We start from the raw sequence: 23,418 nt of genomic DNA, 5'->3' as shown, positions 1-23,418 counted from the left end.
CCATCTGAACGGCATTCGTGTTCCAGGCACTCCAGGGTGAACAAAACAAACGCTTCCACGGACAGCAGCTGCTAAATCGAGAACGCTAACGTAGGGGGAGAAAAAAACCATTTCGTTTATTTACACCTCCGCCGCTGTTCTGTCATTTTTAATGTTTTTTGGGGAATATAATATACAAAGCTGGTGTGTGCAGTTAATTTAAAAGTATAAAGCGGTGTCATACTTTCATCTTTACTAGGGAAGCCTGGGTATAAACAGCAGATTCGCTTTGCCCACACAACTGATGGTGAGTAAAACATATTGTATTCGCTACAATCCATCCATTTACTACCGCTTGTCCTACAATATTGTATTTAAAGAGGTTTGTTTTGCGTGTCCACCAGGCGAGTGCCAATAAGAGACCATCCTTACAGGGACCGGTGCCTCCTCCTCGCAAGAAGACAGCACTCAAAGCTGAGCTGACTGAGGAGCAGAAACAGGAGATCAAAGATGCCTTTGAGCTCTTTGACACAGATGGATCTGGATACATTGACGTTAAAGAACTCAAGGTAGGGGAAAAAAAATAAAATACATTCCAATTTAAAGTCATTTAATATACAGGTAAAAGCCAGTAAATTAGAATATTTTGAAAAACTTGATTTATTTCAGTAATTGCATTCAAAAGGTGTAACTTGTACATTATATTTATTCATTGCACACAGACTGATGCATTCAAATGTTTATTTCATTTAATTTTGATGATTTGAAGTGGCAACAAATGAAAATCCAAAATTCCGTGTGTCACAAAATTAGAATATTACTTAAGGCTAATACAAAAAAGGGATTTTTAGAAATGTTGGCCAACTGAAAAGTATGAAAATGAAAAATATGAGCATGTACAATACTCAATACTTGGTTGGAGCTCCTTTTGCCTCAATTACTGCGTTAATGCGGCGTGGCATGGAGTCGATGAGTTTCTGGCACTGCTCAGGTGTTATGAGAGCCCAGGTTGCTCTGATAGTGGCCTTCAACTCTTCTGCGTTTTTGGGTCTGGCATTCTGCATCTTCCTTTTCACAATACCCCACAGATTTTCTATGGGGCTAAGGTCAGGGGAGTTGGCGGGCCAATTTAGAACAGAAATACCATGGTCCGTAAACCAGGCACGGGTAGATTTTGCGCTGTGTGCAGGCGCCAAGTCCTGTTGGAACTTGAAATCTCCATCTCTATAGAGCAGGTCAGCAGCAGGAAGCATGAAGTGCTCTAAAACTTGCTGGTAGACGGCTGCGTTGACCCTGGATCTCAGGAAACAGAGTGGACCGACACCAGCAGATGACATGGTACCCCAAACCATCACTGATGGTGGAAACTTTACACTAGACTTCAGGCAACGTGGATCCTGTGCCTCTCCTGTCTTCCTCCAGACTCTGGGACCTCGATTTCCAAAGGAAATGCAAAATTTGCATGGTTGGGTGATGGTTTGGGGTGCCATGTCATCTGCTGGTGTCGGTCCACTCTGTTTCCTGAGATCCAGGGTCAACGCAGCCGTCTACCAGCAAGTTTTAGAGCACTTCATGCTTCCTGCTGCTGACCTGCTCTATGGAGATGGAGATTTCAAGTTCCAACAGGACTTGGCGCCTGCACACAGCGCAAAATCTACCCGTGCCTGGTTTACGGACCATGGTATTTCTGTTCTAAATTGGCCCGCCAACTCCCCTGACCTTAGCCCCATAGAAAATCTGTGGGGTATTGTGAAAAGGAAGATGCAGAATGCCAGACCCAAAAACGCAGAAGAGTTGAAGGCCACTATCAGAGCAACCTGGGCTCTCATAACACCTGAGCAGTGCCAGAAACTCATCGACTCCATGCCACGCCGCATTAACGCAGTAATTGAGGCAAAAGGAGCTCCAACCAAGTATTGAGTATTGTACATGCTCATATTTTTCATTTTCATACTTTTCAGTTGGCCAACATTTCTAAAAATCCCTTTTTTGTATTAGCCTTAAGTAATATTCTAATTTTGGAATTTTGGATTTTCATTTGTTGCCACTTCAAATCATCAAAATTAAATGAAATAAACATTTGAATGCATCAGTCTGTGTGCAATGAATAAATATAATGTACAAGTTACACCTTTTGAATGCAATTACTGAAATAAATCAAGTTTTTCAAAATATTCTAATTTACTGGCTTTTACCTGTATTTATATTGAACGCGACATGTTTTTTTTTTTTTTGTTGTGTTTTAAGGTTTCGATGAGAGCTCTGGGCTTTGAACCCAAAAAAGAGGAGATTAAGAAGATGATCGGTGAAGTGGATAAGGATGGCACGGGAAAGATCTCCTTTGGAGACTTCCTCAGCGTCATGACGCAAAAGATGGTAAATGAAAACGTGTTTGTGGGGGATGAGTGCGCTGCAAAAACGGAAAAATAAGCAAATATCACCCTTATTTGAGATATTTAAATCTGTGTAAGATGAAATATCTCAAATAAGGGTGATATTTGCTTATTTTCTGTCTGATAAGATAATTCTTCTCAAAGCCTAAACCAGGGGTGCTCGTTACGTCGATCGCGATCTACCGGTCGATCTCGGAGGGTGTGTCAGTCGATCACCAGCCAGTAGAGATGCGCGGTTTGCGGACACAACCGCGGAGTCCGCGGATTATCCGCGGATCGGGCGGATGAAATTTAAAAAAATAAGATTTTATCCGCTCGCGGGTCGGGTCGGGCGGATTAATTAGATATTTATTTATTTTATTTTATTTTTGCGGGTGGCAGTTAAACCAATTGGGAAATATATATACATAGTTAAATGTTGTTACCCACATACGAAAAACGAGCAGGCACCTGCTGCATATGCCACAACAGAAAAAAAAAAAGAGATGGACACTTTTACGGAGCGGAGGAGGGACGCCTCGCCGGGGTCCGGGACCGAGGCCCCTTCCCCCGAGAGGGCCCCACCGGGAGCCGTAGCTGAGGCGATCCGCGAGAAGGGCCCGACGCACGTCCAGGGTCACCACCGCGCCCACCGCACCGACACCCCGCCTCGTCCGCTTTCGCCGCGGCCGGCGTCACGCGCAGCAGGTAAGCAGCTTACCTGCCCGCCACCCCCGTGGCCGGGGGCTCGTAACATGGGTCACTCCGCGCGCTCCGCCCGCGCAGCTTACCTGCTTGCCACCCCTGTTGCCGGGGGCGCGTAACAGGGGTCACTCCGCGCACAGTGCGCTCACGAAAGGGGTGGGGCTCACCCTGGTTGATATAGAGAGCAGGACGGTGGCCATGGAATTTCATTTAAGGTTTGTGATAAACCATCAAACTCATTCGTTAAAAGGACTCTATAGTAATATAAAGCAAATTTTTCTGGACATTATCATGCAAGAAAAGTTTATTTTTGGCATCGCGATCACCGCGTAATGATTTTTAAAGGTTGCATTACATTATTAACTGTCCCATGTGATCAGCCAGTGCGATTGGAAGTCCATGCTCAATTATTGCCTCCGTAAATAAAACTTCGGCATTTATCACATCCAAAGAATCTGTTTGGGCGACGAAAAACGTTGAAAGTTTTCCACTTGTATCGCTAGCAACGGCATTAGACTTGTGTTTTTTTGTCCCAACGTGGTCTTTTACATGGCTAATTCCTCCGTGTCCGATCGAAAAATCTTGTCTGCACAAGGTGCAATTCGCGTAGTTTTCACCCTTTTTTTTAATTTTTATTAATATTAGATATATAACAACGGGCGGATGGCGGGCGGATGCAGTTCTGATCAAACGTTACATCGGGTGGATGGCGGATGGTTGACGACTTTCTGACGCGGTTGCGGATGAGATAAATTGCCTATCCGCGCATCTCTACCAGCCAGGCATTAAAAAAATAGTCCTAAAAATGAGCGATCATAAATCTTCACTATGACGTCACTTTCGTCACTTGATTGACATTCACGGCACCCGAGCGTCTTCTGAGATGACGCTGGCTGCTGCCAGCTCATTAAAATGACCGACTGGAAGGCGAGAAACACTTTATTTCAACAGACTCTGGCGCCGTACCTGTCGTCAAAACTCCAAAGACCGACTGCACAGTTGCACAATAAAAGCTCTGCTTCATCCTGCCTGCGCTACCAAAATAAGAGTCTCAGAAAGCTGGCGTGCACAAGCTAGCAAGCTACGGAGTTTGCCGACAATGTATTTCTTGTAAAGTGTATACAAAGGAGTACGGAAGCTGGACAAATAAGATGCCAAAAACCAACCACTTTCATGTGGTATTGGACAGAAAGGAGGACTTTTTTTCTCCTCCATTCGAAAATGCGGACGTTATCATCACCACTGTCTGATTCCAATCAATGCAAGTCATCAGAATCAGGTAATACACCAACTTATATTCTTGTCTTCATGAAAGAAAGGAATCTATATGTGTTAAACATGTTTGCATTATCTTTAACCACCTTTAACTTGTTAACAATATTAACTATATGTGTTAAACATGCTTGCATTATCTTTAAACACCTTTAAGTTGTTAACAATATTAACTATATGTGTTAAACATGCTTGTATTATCTTTAACCACCTTTAAGTTGTTAACAATATTAACTATTTGTGTTAAACATGCTTGTATCATTTTTAACCACCTTTAACTTGTTAACAATATTAACTATATGTGTTAAACATGCTTGCATTATCTTTAAACACCTTTAACTTGTTAACAATATTAACTATATGTATTAAACATACTTGTATTATCATTAAACACCTTTAATGTATTAACAATATTAACTATATGTGTTAAACATGCTTGCATTATCATTAAACCCCTTTAACTTAACATAGATAAGTAAATATAAATTATATATATTAATGAGGTAGATCCCCACGACTTGATCAATTGAAAAGTAGCTCGCCTGCAGAAAAAGTGTGAGCACCCCTGGCCTAAACCTACTCAGGGGCCTAGTGGTTAGAGTGTCCGCCCTGAGATCGGTAGGTTGTGAGTTCAAACCCCGGCCGAGTCATACCAAAGACTATGAAAATGGGACCCATTACCACCCTGCTTGGCACTCAGCATCCATCCATCTTCTTCTTCCGCTTATCCGAGGTCGGGTCGCGGGGGCAGCAGCCTAAGCAGGGAAGCCCAGACTTCCCTCTCCCCAGCCACTTCGTCCAGCTCTTCCTGTGGGACCCCGAGGCGTTCCCAGGCCAGCCGGGAGACATAGTCTTCCCAACGTGTCCTGGGTCTTCCCCGCGGCCTCCTACCGGTCGGACGTGCCCTAAACACCTCCCTAGGGAGGCGTTCGGGTGGCATCCTGACCAGATGCCCGAACCACCTCATCTGGCTCCTCTCGATGCGGAGGAGCAGCGGCTTTACTTTGAGCTCCCCCCGGATGACAGAGCTTCTCACCCTATCTCTAAGGGAGAGCCCCACCACCCGGCGGAGGAAACTCATTTCGGCCGCTTGTACCCGTGATCTTGTCCTTTCGGTCATAACCCAAAGCTCATGACCATAGGTGAGGATGGGAACGTAGATCGACCGGTAAATTGAGAGCTTTGCCTTCCGGCTCAGCTCCTTCTTCACCACAACAGATCGATACAGCGTCCGCATTACTGAAGACGCCGCACCGATCCGCCTGTCGATCTCACGATCCACTCTTCCCTCACTCGTGAACAAGACTCCGAGGTACTTGAACTCCTCCACTTGGGGCAGGGTCTCCTCCCCAACCCGGAGATGGCACTCCACCCTTTTCCAGGCGAGAACCATGGACTCGGACTTGGAGGTGCTGATTCTCATCCCAGTCGCTTCTTCTCAAAGCCTAAACCTACTCAGTGGCCTAGTGGTTAGAGTGTCCGCCCTGAGATCAGTAGGTTGTGAGTTCAAACCCCAGCCGAGTCATACCAAAGACTATAAAAATGGGACCCATTACCACCCTGCTTGGCACTCAGCATCAAGGGTTGGAATTGGGGGTTAAATCACCAAAAATTATTCCCAGGCGCGGCCATCGCTGCTGCCCACTGCTCCCCTCGCCTCCCAGGGGGTGAACAAGGGGATGGGTCAAATGCAAATTACACCACATCTAGTGTGTGTGTGACAATTATTGGTACTTTAACTTAATAAAAATAAATATATTTATTAATAAACTAAATACATTTTTACTATATTTTGCTAAAACCATCAAAATTAATTGTGTTTTTATTTTTTCTGACTCCTTATTACATCCAGCCATAGAATTATACATTAAAATAATTAATTTTAAATGATCATAATTAATTTAAAATGACCATATTTAATTATTAAAATAATTGCTTGTTTATCAACAACTTTAGAAATGTATTCATTACATTTTGAAGCTCTCAGAAGCCAAGTTATGTTATATTCCTTACGATTTATTCATGCAAGTTTGAAGTATCAATTGTCTAAACACAGTTTTGTTTGCATATTTTCAGGATATATATATATATATATATATATATATATATATATATATATATATATATATATATATATATATATATATATATATGTGTGTGTGGGGAAAAAAAATCACAAGACTATTTCATCTCTACAGGCCTGTTTCATGAGGGGGGTACCCTCAATCGTCAGGAGATTTTAATGGGAGCATTCGCATACCATGGATTATATAGGGCACAGAGTGGGTGGGTACAGGCTGGCCTAGGGGCGTGGTGATTGGCTCATGTGTTACCTAGGAGGTGTTTCCGTCTATGGCGGCATGTTGTTACAATTTCGCTGCGCTTGTTGAGGGATGACAGGTCTGGACGGTAAATAATAAACAGTTTCTCTTTCAAGCATAGGTTGCATCTTTTATTACCACTATTGTAAGGTGTGCTGGATGCAAGAATTTGCCATGTTATTGAATATTCAACATTATTGTCTTTGAGGTCCCAAATGTGTTTGCTGAGTTCTGTGGTATTTCGCAGGTTTTTGTTCCTGAAAGAAGCCTTGTGGTTGTTCCATCTGGTTTTGAATTCACCCTCGGTTAATCCTACATATGTGTCGGATGTGTTAATGTCCTTGCGTATTACCTTAGATTGGTAGACAACTGATGTTTGTAAGCACCCCCCGTTGAGGGGGCAATCAGGTTTCTTTCGACAGTTACATGCTTTGTTGGTTTTGGAGTCGTTCTGACTGGGGGTCGACGGCTCATTTGCAATTGTTTTGTTGTGGTTTGAGATGATTTGTCGTATATTGTTCATGCAGCTGTAGCTCAATTTGATGTTGTTCTTGTTGAATACTTTTCTTAGGTTGTTGTCTTTGGGAAAGTGTTTGTCAATCAGATTGAGGAATTTGTGTCCAATGTTCGTTGAGACGTTTTTGCTGTATGGGGGGTTGTACCAGATGATGCCGTTTCGTTTTCTGTTCTTTTTTGGCTGGTTTCCTGGCGTGGGTTCATAGGTGAGGGTGAAATTGTATCCGCTTTCATCAAGGGCTTTTTGGTACGGGGGGGTTGCTTGGTCAAATTCAGCTTTGCTAGATGACAGCATATATATATATATATATATATATATATATATATATATATGAAATACTTGACTTGGTGAATTCTAGCTGTAAATATACTCCTTCCCTCTTAACCACGCCCCCAACCACGCCCCCCACCCCCACCTCCCGAAATCGGAGATCTCAAGGTTGGTAAGTATGGTAGCATAGCATAAATAACAAGAACGTAGATCATAGCGTGAAGCTAGCATAAAAAAACTCACAGTAGCATGCTGTAGACCAGGGGTCACCAACCCGGTGCCCGCAGGCACCAGGTCGCCCGTAAGGACCAGATGAGTCGCCCGCTGGCCTGTTCTAAAAATAGCTCAAATAGCAGCACTTACCAGTGAGCTGCCTCTATTTTTTAAAATGTTATTTATTAAGCAGATTTTATGTTAGTGTTTTACTTGTTTTAAGGGTTTTGGTCCTAAATGATCTCAGGAAGATATTACAGCTTGTTGCTGAGATTTGATGACCTATATTGAGTAAAACATGCTTGAAACGAGAATGTCAACTGTTGCAAAGCTGTGTCATCAGGCACATGAACAATAACTCCTAACAGTAGCTCCTTTGAATTCCTTCTAAGTCTATAACAAGATCTGATAGTTCAGTTACAGCTCTTGTTATTACCAAATCTGTGTTAAATGTGTTTTATGTTGCACGATTGCACCAAGAAAAATTCCTAGTTTGTGAACCCGTTCTCAAACAATGGCAATAAAACTATTCTGATTCTGATTCATCAACACTAGCAAGTATAAAACTACTTTTTTAAAGTAATAATTTCTTATTTCAAGCATAAAAAAAAAATATTTTGACACAATTGTGTCTCATAATTAAAACAGATGACAGCCAAATGGACTGTGCGGTTTTATTTTCAATGAAACAATAGAAAATCATACCTGCCAACTTTTGAAATCAGAAAAACCTAGTAGCCAGGGTCCAAGGGCCGCAGGCCCCGGTAGGTCCAGGACAAAGTCCTGGTGGGGGGTTCAGGCTTCGCCCCCCGACGCAAAATGATTATTAGCATTCAGACAGGTTAAAATGTTGCTAAAACCACCACTTTTCTATCAGTCACAGTGACTTTTCAAAACAAAAATATTACAGCAAAAATCATATGGGTTGATTGACATGTTTATTCTGTAAGCTAACTTCAATAGTTTGAAATTATTTTGACAGTTAATGCCAGTTATCCTGTCAACCTTTCACAAGACTTCAATTTGTTCATTGAAAGTATAAACACTTTTTACAATAAACAAATGGTAAAACAGTACTAAACAATTCCATAAAAAAAAAAATTGGTGTCATTAACTTTCTGTCCAAGCTTGTATAATCTACTGCCTTGTTCAATTGTAAAAAATATTCTGTGCCTAAAATTCACATTTCTATCACAATTATCATACTGTAAACATGGTAAGCTAACTTCATTAAAATTAATAGTCCTGTCAATAGCATGGAATTACAATTCAAATGTAGTTTTTTTGTAAGCCTTTCAAAAGAATTCAAAATATGAAAAATTAATGAAAATTAATTTAAGCCATCAGACACTTGAAAAGTGGCACATCACATCTCTAATGTAATCATTTGAACTTTTCAACAGAAATAGCACTGCAAAAATATTAAGGACATACTTCTGTATTTTGGTACTTATGCTGTCAACATTTAACAAGATTTCTTCAACTTGGACTTGAAAGCATAAATAGTATAAACACTTTTAACAGTATAACAGTACTAAACAATTCCAATAGATAACATTGGTGTCATTACATTTTTGTGACTAAAATCCAAATTTATTCTAGTCCATGCTCAATTATTGCCTCCGTAAATAAAACTTCGGCATTTATCACATCCAAAGAATCTGTTTGGGCGACGAAAAACGTTGAAAGTTTTCCACTTGTATCGCTAGCAACGGCATTAGACTTGTGTTTTTTTGTCCCAACGTGGTCTTTTACATCGCTAATTCCTCCGTGTCCGATCGAAAAATCTTGTCTGCACAAGGTGCAATTCGCGTAGTTTTCACCCTTTTTGGAACGGATAATTATTCCCGGATAGACTTTTGAATATTCTTCACGGAATGACTGCAGTTTTCTTTTCGGTTTAAGACTCCTTTGCGATTTTTCTCCGGCTGATTCCATGATCGTTCGCTCGTTTGGAAACAATGGCAACTGGTGCCTCGTGCTTGGCAGCGGTGCTATAAATAGCCTCGCGCATGGCATTCGGAATGGCTCGATAGGAAATTACGGGAAGCAGTGTCGATTGTCATTGTTGTTACGCGATTTCGTGAATAAAACTTAAAAAAAAAAAAATTGTTTTAATTAATGAAAAACCGTATTTTTTATCACTGCAACCGTAACCTGAAATAGGTTGATGAAAACCGTACTAATTACGGGAAAACCGCAGTAGTTGGCAGGTATGGAAAATACGTACTCATATAGTAGTACAGTAAACTGACAGTTAATATTTAAACATTCAACATGTGATATTTCAAACAATTTTGAACAGAAATAGTTCATGCACATTCAGATAAATTCTTCAAAATTACAATAAAAAAAAAGTTGGCCGGGGGCCGGGCTGTATATATGCGCACTAATTGACTGAAAGAGCACGCACTTGGCACGATTATGTCATGTTATCGATGGAAAAATGCATTTTTAGACCATATGATTTCCCTGAGCGGCTAGGAGACCCCGAGAGTAACAAGCGCTTGCCTTGTTGCCTTTTCATTAAGAACAATAAATTAGTTTTTAGTATAAGTTTGCTGGTTTCAAGAAATGTAATGCCGAGCGCATGTCATTATGTCAAGATAATGCCACTAGCATTTACTTAATTTAAGAAAAATTTTCAACATATTGAGCAAAAAAGCTCAGATTCCCAAAATGCAACAAGGAACAACACAGAATAATGCATATGTTCCTTGACTGCACTTAAATGTAGAGTATACAGTGGGGCAAAAAAGTATTTAGTCAGCCACCGATTGTGCAAGTTCTCCCACTTAAAATGATGACAGAGGTCTGTAATTTTCATCATAGGTACACTTCAACTGTGAGAGACAGAATGTGAAAAAAAATCCAGGAATTCACATTGTAGGATTTTTAAAGAATCTATTTGTAAATTATGGTGGAAAATAAGTATTTGGTCAATAACAAAAATTCAACTCAATACTTTGTAATATAACCTTTGTTGGCAATAACAGAGGTCAAACGATTACTATAGGTCTTTACCAGGTTTGCACACACAGTAGCTGGTATTTTGGCCCATTCCTCCATGCAGATCTTCTCGAGAGCAGTGATGTTTTGGGGCTGTCGCCCAGCAACACGGACTTTCAACTCCCTCCACAGATTTTCTGTGGGGTTGAGGTCTGGAGACTGGCTAGGCCACTCCAGGACTTTCAAATGCTTCTTACGGAGCCACTCCTTCGTTGCCCGGGCGGTGTGTTTGGGATCATTGTCATGCTGGAAGACCCAGCCACGTTTCATCTTCAAAGCTCTCACTGATGGAAGGAGGTTTTGGCTCAAAATCTCACGATACATGGCCCCATTCATTCTTTCCTTAACACGGATCAGTCGGCCTGTCCCCAGAGCAGAAAAACAGCCCCAAAGCATGATGTTTCCAGCCCCATGCTTCACAGTAGGTATGGTGTTCTTGGGATGCAACTCAGTATTCTTCTTCCTCCAAACACGACGAGTTGAGTTTATACCAAAAAGTTCTATTTTGGTTTCATCTGACCACATGACATTCTCCCAATCCTCTGCTGTATCATCCATGTGCTCTCTGGCAAACTTCAGACGGGCCTGGACATGCACTGGCTTAAGCAGGGGGACACGTCTGGCACTGCAGGATTTGATTCCCTGTCGGCGTAGTGTGTTACTGATGGTAACCTTTGTTACTTTGGTCCCAGCTCTCTGCAGGTCATTCACCAGGTCCCCCCATGTGGTTCTGGGATTTTTGCTCACCGTTCTCATGATCATTTTGATCCCACGGGATGAGATCTTGCGTGGAGCCCCAGATCGAGGGAGATTATCAGTGGTCTTGTATGTCTTCCATTTTCTGATAATTGCTCCCACAGTTGATTTTTTCACACCAAGCTGCTTGCCTATTGTAGATTCACTCTTCACAGTCTGGTGCAGGTCTGCAATTCTTTTCCTGGTGTCCTTTGACAGCTCTTTGGTCTTGGCCATAGTGGAGTTTGGAGTCTGACTGTTTGAGGTTGTGGACAAGTGTCTTTTATACAGATAACCAGTTCAAACAGGTGCCATTAATACAAGTAACGAGTGGAAGACAGAAGAGCTTCTTAAAGAAGAAGTTACAGGTCTGTGAGAGCCAGAGATCTTCCTTGTTTGAAGTGACCAAATACTTATTTTCCACCATAATTTACAAATAGATTCTTTAAAAATCCTACAATGTGAATTCCTGGATTTTTTTTTCACATTCTGTCTCTCACAGTTGAAGTGTACCTATGATGAAAATTACAGACCTCTGTCATCATTTTAAGTGGGAGAACTTGCACAATCGGTAGCTGACTAAATACTTTTTTGCCCCACTGTATGTAGAATATCCATCCATCCATTTTCTACCGCTTATTATATTATATATTATATTATTTATTATTATTACTGTCTATTGTGAGCGAACTGTGGTGCTGAATTACCCCCCAGGGATCAATAAAGTACTTTCTATTCTATTCTATATTTTTATTTTCTACCAAGAAAAGTGCACTTGTTATTAGTGAGAATATACTTATTTTGAGGTATTTTTGGGTTTATTGAGGTTAGCTAATTTTACTTGTTTTGGAAAGTCTTGACAAGCCAAATTTTCTTGTTCTATTGGCAGATAATTTTGCTTAGTTCAAATAAAATACCCTTAATTTTTTTTCTTGTTTTTGAACACTAACGTTTTGCAGTGTGGATATCCAAGCAAACAAAGAAAATATAAAAGCACAAAAGCTGCATAATCGGCATGGTGGAACAGGGGTTAGTGCATGTGACTCACAATAGGAAGAGTTCAATCCCGGACTGCGTGGGTTCCCTCCGGGGACTCTGGCTTCCTCCCACCTCCAAAAACATGCACCTGTGGATAGGTTGATTGGCAACACTAAAAATTGGACCTAGTGTGTGAATGTTGTGTGTCCTATCTGTGTTGGCGACTTGTCCAGGGTCAGAGGTGGGTAGAGTAGCCAGAAATTGTACTCAAGTAAGAGTTCTGTTACTTTAGAGATTTATTACTCAAGTAAAAGTAAGGAGTAGACACCCAAATATTTACTTGAGTAAAAGTAAAAAGTATGTTGTGAAAAAACTACTCAAGTACTGAGTAATTGATGAGTAACCTGTTCGTTTAATGATGACGGCAACAAATGCACAAAAACATAACAATAGCAATGAGCAAATTCAGAGCCAGGAATATCTCTTAAGCAACTAAAACTTAGACTTTGTGGTCATTCAAATTTGAACTTTACAGTACAGATAGGAACAAAATGTCGTTGCATTAGCTCATGGTAATGCAGGATAAAAAAGCAATAAGGTGCAAATATAAATAAATAAATAGGTTACTGTACAGATAAATATATTGCACTTTTTCATATGTATCCGCGTTTATGGATGTATGTTATATTGTCTTTTTTATTCCAGCGAGTTAATCCATTTTGGGGGGAGTTGAGGGGATAATTACGATGCGTTCAAGAGCAAACAATAATATATATTAAATAATAATACATTAACATGAAAAAAATAAGGGCAAATTTAGCCACAATAACTTAACAGCATCATAGGCTCAGTAGGCAGAGATTACAAAGGAAAATAACAAGTTAGCCTTTACGCAAACCATAAACTGATAGGTGTGGGCTGCAACTGGGAACACACTGATTGGTGTTTATATGCATGTGTGTGTCTATGAGGCTGCAGTACGTTAATAAATGTCCCCACACGATGTACATTTGACAGTGATTCATAGCAGGGAAGCTAACATCAGCCTACGGTGACAGCCAAAATATCTACTAACGTTACTTACCGCCATGTGCTTCCTCAAATTTGACGTTGAGTTCATGTAAGCTTAAGCTTGTTAATCATGTGACCGCCTGGCTCTGTTTGATCGGTGAAACAGAGTCAAACGTCACCAGTGACTGCATTTGATTGGTGAAACGGAGTCAAACGTCACCAGTGATTGCATTTGATTGGTGAAACGGAGTCAAACGTCACCAGTGATTGCATTTGATTGGTGAAACGGAGTCAAACGTCACCAGTGACTGCATTTGATTGGTGAAACAGAGTCAAACGTCACCAGTGACTGTATTTGATTGGTGAAACGGAGTCAAACGTCACCAGTGACTGTATTTGATTGGTGAAACGGAGTCAAACGTCACCAGTGACTGTATTTGATTGGTGAAACGGAGTCAAACGTCACCAGTGACTGCATTTGATTGGTGAAACGGAGTCAAACGTCACCAGTGACTGCATTTGATTGGTGAAACGGAGTCAAACGTCACCAGTGACTGCATTTGATTGGTGAAACAGAGTCAAACGTCACCAGTGACTGCATTTGATTGGTGAAACGGAGTCAAACGTCACCAGTGACTGTATTTGATTGGTGAAACAGGGTCAAACGTCACCAGTGACTGCATTTGATTGGTGAAACGGAGTCAAACGTCACCAGTGACTGTATTTGATTGGTGAAACGGAGTCAAACGTCACCAGTGACTGTATTTGATTGGTGAAACGGAGTCAAACGTCACCAGTGACTGTATTTGATTGGTGAAACGGAGTCAAACGTCACCAGTGACTGCATTTGATTGGTGAAACGGAGTCAAACGTCACCAGTGACTGTATTTGATTGGTGAAACGGAGTCAAACGTCACCAGTGACTGTATTTGATTGGTGAAACGGAGTCAAACGTCACCAGTGACTGCATTTGATTGGTGAAACGGAGTCAAACGTCACCAGTGACTGCATTTGATTGGTGAAACGGAGTCAAACGTCACCAGTGACTGCATTTGATTGGTGAAACGGAGTCAAACGTCACCAGTGACTGTATTTGATTGGTGAAACGGAGTCAAACGTCACCAGTGACTGTATTTGATTGGTGAAACGGAGTCAAACGTCACCAGTGACTGCATTTGATTGGTGAAACGGAGTCAAGTGTCACCAGTGACTGCATTTGATTGGTGAAACGGAGTCAAGTGTCACCAGTGACTGTATTTGATTGGTGAAACGGAGTCAAACGTCACCAGTGACTGTATTTGATTGGTGAAACGGAGTCAAACGTCACCAGTGACTGTATTTGATTGGTGAAACGGAGTCAAACGTCACCAGTGACTGCATTTGATTGGTGAAACGGAGTCAAACGTCACCAGTGACTGTATTTGATTGGTGAGACGGAGTCAAACGTCACCAGTGACTGCATTTGATTGGTGAGACGGAGTCAAACGTCACCAGTGACTGTATTTGATTGGTGAAACGGAGTCAAACGTCACCAGTGACTGTATTTGATTGGTGAAACGGAGTCAAACGTCACCAGTGACTGTATTTGATTGGTGAAACGGAGTCAAACGTCACCAGTGACTGTATTTGATTGGTGAAACGGAGTCAAACGTCACCAGTGACTGCATTTGATTGGTGAAACGGAGTCAAGTGTCACCAGTGACTGCATTTGATTGGTGAAACGGAGTCAAGTGTCACCAGTGACTGTATTTGATTGGTGAAACGGAGTCAAACGTCACCAGTGACTGTATTTGATTGGTGAAACGGAGTCAAACGTCACCAGTGACTGTATTTGATTGGTGAAACGGAGTCAAACGTCACCAGTGACTGCATTTGATTGGTGAAACGGAGTCAAACGTCACCAGTGACTGTATTTGATTGGTGAGACGGAGTCAAACGTCACCAGTGACTGTATTTGATTGGTGAAACGGAGTCAAACGTCACCAGTGACTGTATTTGATTGGTGAAACGGAGTCAAACGTCACCAGTGACTGTATTTGATTGGTGAAACGGAGTCAAACGTCACCAGTGACTGTATTTGATTGGTGAAACGGAGTCAAACGTCACCAGTGACTGCATTTGATTGGTGAAACGGAGTCAAGTGTCACCAGTGACTGCATTTGATTGGTGAAACGGAGTCAAGTGTCACCAGTGACTGTATTTGATTGGTGAAACGGAGTCAAACGTCACCAGTGACTGTATTTGATTGGTGAAACGGAGTCAAACGTCACCAGTGACTGTATTTGATTGGTGAAACGGAGTCAAACGTCACCAGTGACTGCATTTGATTGGTGAAACGGAGTCAAACGTCACCAGTGACTGTATTTGATTGGTGAGACGGAGTCAAACGTCACCAGTGACTGCATTTGATTGGTGAGACGGAGTCAAACGTCACCAGTGACTGCATTTGATTGGTGAAACGCAGGCATGCGATAGATCCTACTTTGAAGGTCTGTCTGATAAACCAAAACAAACAAAGCGTGCATTAACAGATCGATAAAAATCAGTAGCGAGTAGCGAGCTGAATGTAGATAAATGTAGCGGAGTAAATGTAGCGTTTCTTCTCTATAAATATACTCAAGTAAAAGTAAAAGTATATTGCATTAAAACTACTCTTAGAAGTACAATTTATCCCAAAAGTTACTCAAGTAGATGTAACGGAGTAAATGTAGCGCGTTACTACCCACCTCTGTCCAGGGTGTACGCCGCCTTCCGCCCGAATGCAGCTGAGATAGGCTCCAGCACACCCCCGCAAACCCGAAAGGGACAAGCGGTAGAAAATGGATGGATGGATGGATGGCCGCATAATCGGTGCAATCCTCCATTCCATGCACGCAATCAGCATGTACTTTGGATTTTAAAATTGCAGCCACTGGTAGGACGTGTGCACGCGTAGTAGCACCTTCAGTAAAACTGCTTTTCCATTTAGGCTGAAAAGGATTCCAAAGAGGAAATACTAAAAGCCTTCCGCCTATTTGACGACGACGAAACCGGCAGGATCTCCTTCAAGAACCTGAAAAGAGTCGCCAAGGAGCTGGGAGAGACCCTCACAGATGACGAGCTGCAGGTCAGTCTCATTATGGGCCTCGTTCTGGTTAAAGGGGTTCACATAAACTAAACTAAAACACTTAGCTCACCAAGTATACAACCAAAATGACCAGTATTAAAATACAGTAGCGTAGTGGGCCTGAGTATTCATTAAAAGCAAGGCAGAAGTTTTATTTAACAAGTATTGTTTCATATTTTTGGCCACTACATTATACCCAATTTGAACAGCCACACTGTGTAAATATAGAAAAATAAAACACTTTACTTTATAATCAAGTGATTCTACAGCATACCACCGGATGGAGCCCGCATACTAACATACCTGCCAACTTTTGAAATCAGAAAAACCTAGTAGCCAGGGTCCAGGGTCCTGGTGGGGGGGTTCAGGCTTCGCCCCCCGACGCAAAATGATTATTAGCATTCAGACAGGTTAAAATGTTGCTAAAACCATCACTTTTCTATCAGTCACAGTGACTTTTCAAAACAAAAATATTACAGCAAAAATCATATGGGTTGATTGACATGTTTATTCTGTAAGCTAACTTCAATAGTTTGACATTATTTTGACAGTTAATGCCAGTTATCCTGTCAACCTTTCACAAGACTTCAATTTGTTCATTGAAAGTATAAACAGTATAAACACTTTTTACAGTAAACAAATGGTAAAACAGTACTAAACAATTCCATTAAAAAAAAAATTGGTGTCATTATTAACTTTCTGTCCAAGCTTGTATAATCTACTGCCTTGTTCAATTGTAAAAAATATTCTGTGCCTAAAATTCACATTTCTATCACAATTATCATACTGTAAACATGGTAAGCTAACTTCATTAAAATTAATAGTCCTGTCAATAGCATGGAATTACAATTCAAATGTAGTTTTTTTGTAAGCCTTTCAAAAGAATTCAAAATATGAAAAATTAATGAAAATTAATTGAAGCCATCAGACACTTGAAAAGTGGCACATCACATCTCTAATGTAATCATTTGAACTTTTCAACAGAAATAGCACTGCAAAAATATTAAGGACATACTTCTGTATTTTGGTAGTTTTAACAAGATTTCTTCAACTTGGACTTGAAAGCATAAATAGTATTAACACTTTTAACAGTGTAACAGTACTAAACAATTCCAATAGATAACATTGGTGTCATTACCTTTTTGTGGCTAAAATCCGAAAAACGTTGAAAGTTTTCCACTTGTATCGCTAGCAACGGCATTAGACTTGTGTTTTTTTTGTCCCAACGTGGTCTTTTACATCGCTAATTCCTCCGTGTCCGATCGAAAAATCTTGTCTGCACAAGGTGCAATTCCCGTAGTTTTCACCCTTTTTGGAACGGCAGTGTTTCCCACACATTCATTTATTTGTGGCGGCCCGCCACGAAAGAATTACGTCCGCCACAAATGGATTTTTCGGCTTTTGACTCGCTCGACCGCTCATAAAAGCAATGGGACTCTGTCTGTGAATGTTGCTTGTAGTTACAACTCCGGTGCAGTAGGTGGCGGTAGCCTACTATGCATTGTAGCTCCGCCAATAGCACTTAATTCACCTGGTGGGCCAGAAGAAGATGAAGACGAAGACGAAGACGGACGGGATCAAAATACGAGGGTAATATAGGTAATAGGTAGATAAGTTATAGCTGCATCGCTCGCGGCTCGTCATATTTAACATTAATCCGCGATTTCACCGAGCGTTTCACTGACTGTGAGCAGCCTGACGCTGCTTCATTAACACCGCCGCTGTTTGACTCGGGGACCGGGGCAGACGCAAGTAGTAACAGTCACGTGTTGCCATACCGACGAGCTAACGTGTCCAGGTTATAACCCTGTTGTCAATAAACACACGTGGAGACGGTGCTTCAGATACTGTATTAATACTCAAGCTAAAATGTCCACTGTCCACCGCAGCATGTGAATGCAATGAAAAGAATCAAATCTGAGCTAACCAGCTGTTAAAATGTTGTCCAGGTTAATGTTTTGGCCATTAAAGGCCCTTCATTTCAAGATTTCAACTGTGATCGGGCTTTAAACAGGTGGCTGACCTGTTCAGATGGGTGTAACTGCTACTGGTCAAATAATGTGAAATAGCATTTAATTTTACATGTATGCAATGCCATTTAAATGTAATTATAGATAATAATAATAATAAATACTGTGTAGTGTTGTAAATAGTCATCGGGAAGGATTTTAGTAAGATATAAGCCATGAGCACTACACAGCCAGAAAAAAACCTAGGCAGGACAAGTAAAAATATTGGGGCAAGTAGATTTGAGAAGTCGGGCAAGTAGAAAAATTAGGGCGGAGGCAACAGGTGAGACTCAGCAAACACAGAAAAATAAAGCAGGGTCAGATCAGAAATGCACTTGTCTCATGAAAAGGGTCCTAATTTATATTCTTATGTGCCTTATAGAGAGGACCACGACAAAACATACACCTCTGCCTCTGTTTCACTTTATGTTGCTGGTAAATAATATGGTTGTAGTAGTAGGCTAAAGTTAAATTATTTAGTATGCACTAATTAAAGGGGCAGGGCTTTAAGAGACATTTTAGCTTTTATATTTTATAAGATATATTTTTTGTAAGAACCACAATTAATAAATATATTTCAGTGAATAACTAATTGTTCAAATCTGTATATAAATATGTACATAAAGTGTTGTAATTATAATCCAACTCCGCGTTCTTCTTGGTCATCGCCGCTGCCGCCGCCACCCCCTGGCCCCCCGACCACACCACCACAAATAGATGCCTGCCCTGTGGGAAACACTGAACGGATAATTATTCCCGGATAGGCTTTTGAATATTCTTCACGGAATGACTGCAGTTTTCTTTTCGGTTTAAGACTCGTTTGCGATTTTTCTCCGGCTGATTCCATGATCGTTCGCTCGTTTGGAAACAATGGCAACTGGTGCCTCGTGCTTGGCAGCGGTGCTATAAATAGCCTCGCGCATGGCATTCGGAATGGCTCGATAGGACGTTACGGGAAGCAGTGTCGATTGTCATTGTTGTTACGCGATTTCGTGAATAAAACTTTAAAAAAAAAAAATTTTTTAATGAATGAAAAACCGTATTTTTTATCACTGCAAACCGTACTAATTACGGGAAAACCGGAGTAGTTGGCAGGTATGTACTAATAGTAGTCCACGTACCGCAGTTAGAGAATCTCTGCTGCAGAAGTGGACCGCTTCATTGACATGTGCTGCTATTCTCCCACTTTGTTTGCCATGAAGGAAATGATTGACGAGGCGGACCGAGATGGAGATGGAGAAGTAAACCAACAGGAGTTCCTGCGGATTATGAAGAAAACGTGCCTGTATTGACGGAAGTCTATTATCCTGACAAAACGGTTTGACACGGAAAGCTGCTTTTAGATTTCATTCTCTCGCAATTGTCCATTTTACTTCTATCATTGCAATTGTTGCGACGTGTCAGAAATGGAAATGGATTTTAAACATGTATTTAAAATCCTATCTAGGTCGTTGTACAATCACAACATCACTGTCAAGTTAACAGATGCTCTGGTTCGATACCGCATACTGTTGTGAAGATTACTGATATTTGTCAAATACTATCAGTGCCTGCATTTCAACCGTACAACATTCTTAAAATAATACCGGCATATTTAGTTTGTACATTAACTAGTATGAACTAGGCATGCTATCAAGACAAAGTCAGTGATAGAGCGTAATACATCTTTACACATCATAAAAGAAGCTTTGCCATGATGTGCACAAAATGAAAATAGCAACACCTTCACAGAATATAGAAAATGACATGCCAATTGTCTCTTTCCAATGTTACAGTATGAACATGGCTAATCTTTTGAATGATACATAGTGTTTTGTCTGTATTTTTGAATGTTTTGTATGTTGTACAGTGCATAAAAAAATACAAATAATATCGCTTACTGTACAGATTATTGTAGTGAATTGTATTTATATAGTGCTTTACATAGTGAAACCCATTATCTACATCTTTAAGCTACATTTAAATCAGTGTGAATGGCACACTGGGAGCAGCTGGGTAAATTGTCTTGCCCAAGGACACAACAGCAGTGACTACAAGGGCGGAAGGGGGAATCGAACCTGGAACTCTCAAGTTGCTGGTACAGCCACTTATTCAACAGAGCCACCCTTCCCCATTGAAGCATTTTGCCCTCCTATTTTTTTTAAACTCACGTTTACTTCATTGTTATGCATAAGAGCTATTGTCCCTGCACACCACCTTTGTGATGCATTGGTATTTAGCATTTATTTAGGAAGCATGATCTAATACATTTGGATACTTTGATATTATGTCATACTGGATCACGGTAATACCATTGACTGCACTGCAAAAACTTAAATCTAAGTAAGATTAAATATCTCAAGTAAGGGTGGTATTTGCTTATTTTCTGTCTGATAAGATAATTCTTCTCACTAAGCCAGATTTTATGTTGGACTGTTTTACTTGTTTTAAGTGTTTTGCTCCTAAATGATCTCAGTAAGATATTACAGCCTGTTGCTGAGATGTTATGACCTATATTGAGTAAAACATGCTTAAAACTAGAATATCCACTGTTGCAAAGCTGTGTCAAACACTCACAAGTATTATAATACTTTTTTAGAGTAATAATTTCCTATTTCAAGCATGAACAAAAAAATCATGACTTTGACACAATTGTGTCTCATAATTAAAACAGTTGACAGCCAAATGGACTTTGCGGTTTTATTTTCAATGAAACAAGAGAAAATACGTACTCATATAGTAGTACAGTTGGCACAGTACAGTAAACTGACAGTTAATATTTAAACATTTAACATGTGACATTTCAAACTATTTTGAACAGAAATAGTTCATGCGCATTCAGATAAATTCTTCAAAATTACAATAAACAAAAATTTGGCTGGGGGCCAGGCTGTATGTGTATGTATGTGTGTATATATATATATATATATATATATATATATATATATATTAGAGATGCGCGGTTTGCGGACACAACCGCGGAGTCCGCGGATTATCCGCGGGTCGGGTGGTTGAAATAAAAAAATAAAAAAAAGATTTTAAATAGATTCAGGCGGGTGGCAGTTAAACCAATTGGGAAATATATATACATAATTAAATGTTGTTACCCACATACGAAAAACGAGCAGGCACCTGCAGCACGCCACAACAGAAGAAGAAGAAAAAAAAAAGATGGCAACGCCGGCAGCAAACGTGGTACGCGACAAACTAAAAAAGGGAATACTAAAGACCAGGGGGAAAAAAAGCCAGAAAAGTTCAGCGTGGACTCGTTTTTATGAGGTTGTAAATCAGGATGATAGTAATGCTGGCTACGTGATTTGCAAGAGCTGCGACGCTGTTTATGTCTACGACAGTCACAAAACCGGGACATCTAACATGGTGCATCACATTTGTGCAAAACCCCGAACCTCCACAAACACCCTGAGCATGAGCAGTTTCGTCCGCCGTGATCCCAGAAGAGTGCCACAGGATGTTAAAACAAGAAAGAACGCAGCTGCCTGCAGCAGTTTGAGTGGCGCGAGCGCTCTTGGAGGTGCGCTCAGCGCGGCTCCCAGATGATTGCGCACTGGTGTGCGTCTGGGCCGTGACAGCGTGGCACGCATTGAATGTCTCTGCTCCATTGGATCAGTCTCCTTTCTTTAACAGTCAAAAGCTTTATAACCTCACTAATGCCTTGCATCGTCTATATTAGATATATAACAACGGGTGGGTGCGGGCGGGCGCGGTTTTGATAAAATGTTAGTTCGGGTGGATGGCGGATGGGTGACGACTTTTGTGATGCGGTTGCGGATTAAATAATTGCCTATCCGCGCATCTCTAATATATATATACATATATATATATATATACACACGTACACACATACATACATACATATATATATATATATATATATATATATATACTAGCATTTTCTTAATTTAAGAATATTTTTCAACATATTGAGAAAAAAGGTCTCATATTTTTTTTTTCTATCAAGAAAAGTGCACTTGTTAGTGAGAATATACTTATTTTAAGGTATTTTGGGGTTCATTGAGGTTAGCTACCGTATTTTTCGGACTATAAGTCGCAGTTTTTTTTCATAGTTTGGCCGGGGGTGCGACTTATACTCAGGAGCGACTTATGTGTGAAATTATTAAAACATTACCGTAAAATATCAAATATTATTATTTAGCTCATTCACGTAAGAGACTAGACGTATAAGATTTCATGGGATTTAGCGATTAGGAGTGACAGATTGTTTGGTAAACGTATAGCATGTTCTATATGTTATAGTTATTTGAATGACTCTTACCATAATATGTTACGTTAACATACCAGGCACGTTTTCAGTTGGTTATTTATGCCTCATATAACGTACACTTATTCAGCCTTTTGTTCACTATTCTTTATTTATTTTAAATTGCCTTTCGAATGTCTATTCTTGGTGTTGGGTTTTATCAAATAAATCTCCTCAAAAAATGCGACTTATACTCCAGTGCGACTTATATACATACTTGCCAACCCTCCCGAATTTTCCGGGAGACTCCCGAAATTCAGGGCCTCTCCCGAAAACCTCCCGGGACAAATATTCTCCCGAAAATCTCCCGATTTTCAGCCGGAGCTGGAGGCCACGCCCCCTCCAGCTCCATGCGGACCTGAGTGAGGACAGCCTTTTTTCACGACGGGAGGACAACAGGGTGACAAGAACTAAATCATCCAGACTAGAGATAAATTGTATTGTTATGTTTATCTTACCTAAAAATAAATATATTTATTAATTAAAAAAAAAAAAAAAACTAAATACATTTTTACTATATTTTGCTAAAAACATCAAAATTAATTGTATTTTTATTTTTTCTGACTCCTTTTTACATCCAGCCATAGAATTATACATTAAAATAAACATATTTGAAATAATTAATTTTAAATTATCATAATGATTCATTTAAAATGACCATAT

The 23,418-nt window shown here is 40.4% G+C and overlaps 1 protein-coding gene across 1 annotated transcript; it reads left to right on the top strand.

Annotated features, from left to right (window-relative positions):
• The first annotated feature begins 4 nt into the window (after nt 1-4).
• Nucleotides 5-20,905, top strand: cetn2 (centrin, EF-hand protein, 2). The gene is made up of 5 exons (XM_061927663.2): nt 5-286; nt 384-548; nt 2,227-2,355; nt 16,351-16,488; nt 19,700-20,905. The coding sequence occupies exons 1-5, from the start codon at nt 284-286 to the stop codon at nt 19,787-19,789; spliced, it is 525 nt and encodes a 174-aa protein (XP_061783647.1). The 5' UTR covers nt 5-283; the 3' UTR covers nt 19,790-20,905.
• The last annotated feature ends 2,513 nt before the right edge of the window (nt 20,906-23,418 follow it).

The sequence above is a fragment of the Nerophis lumbriciformis genome, linkage group LG35, assembly GCF_033978685.3.
Source record: "Nerophis lumbriciformis linkage group LG35, RoL_Nlum_v2.1, whole genome shotgun sequence".
Lineage (NCBI taxonomy): Eukaryota > Metazoa > Chordata > Actinopteri > Syngnathiformes > Syngnathidae > Nerophis > Nerophis lumbriciformis.
This window is presented reverse-complemented; position numbering and strand designations above follow the sequence as displayed.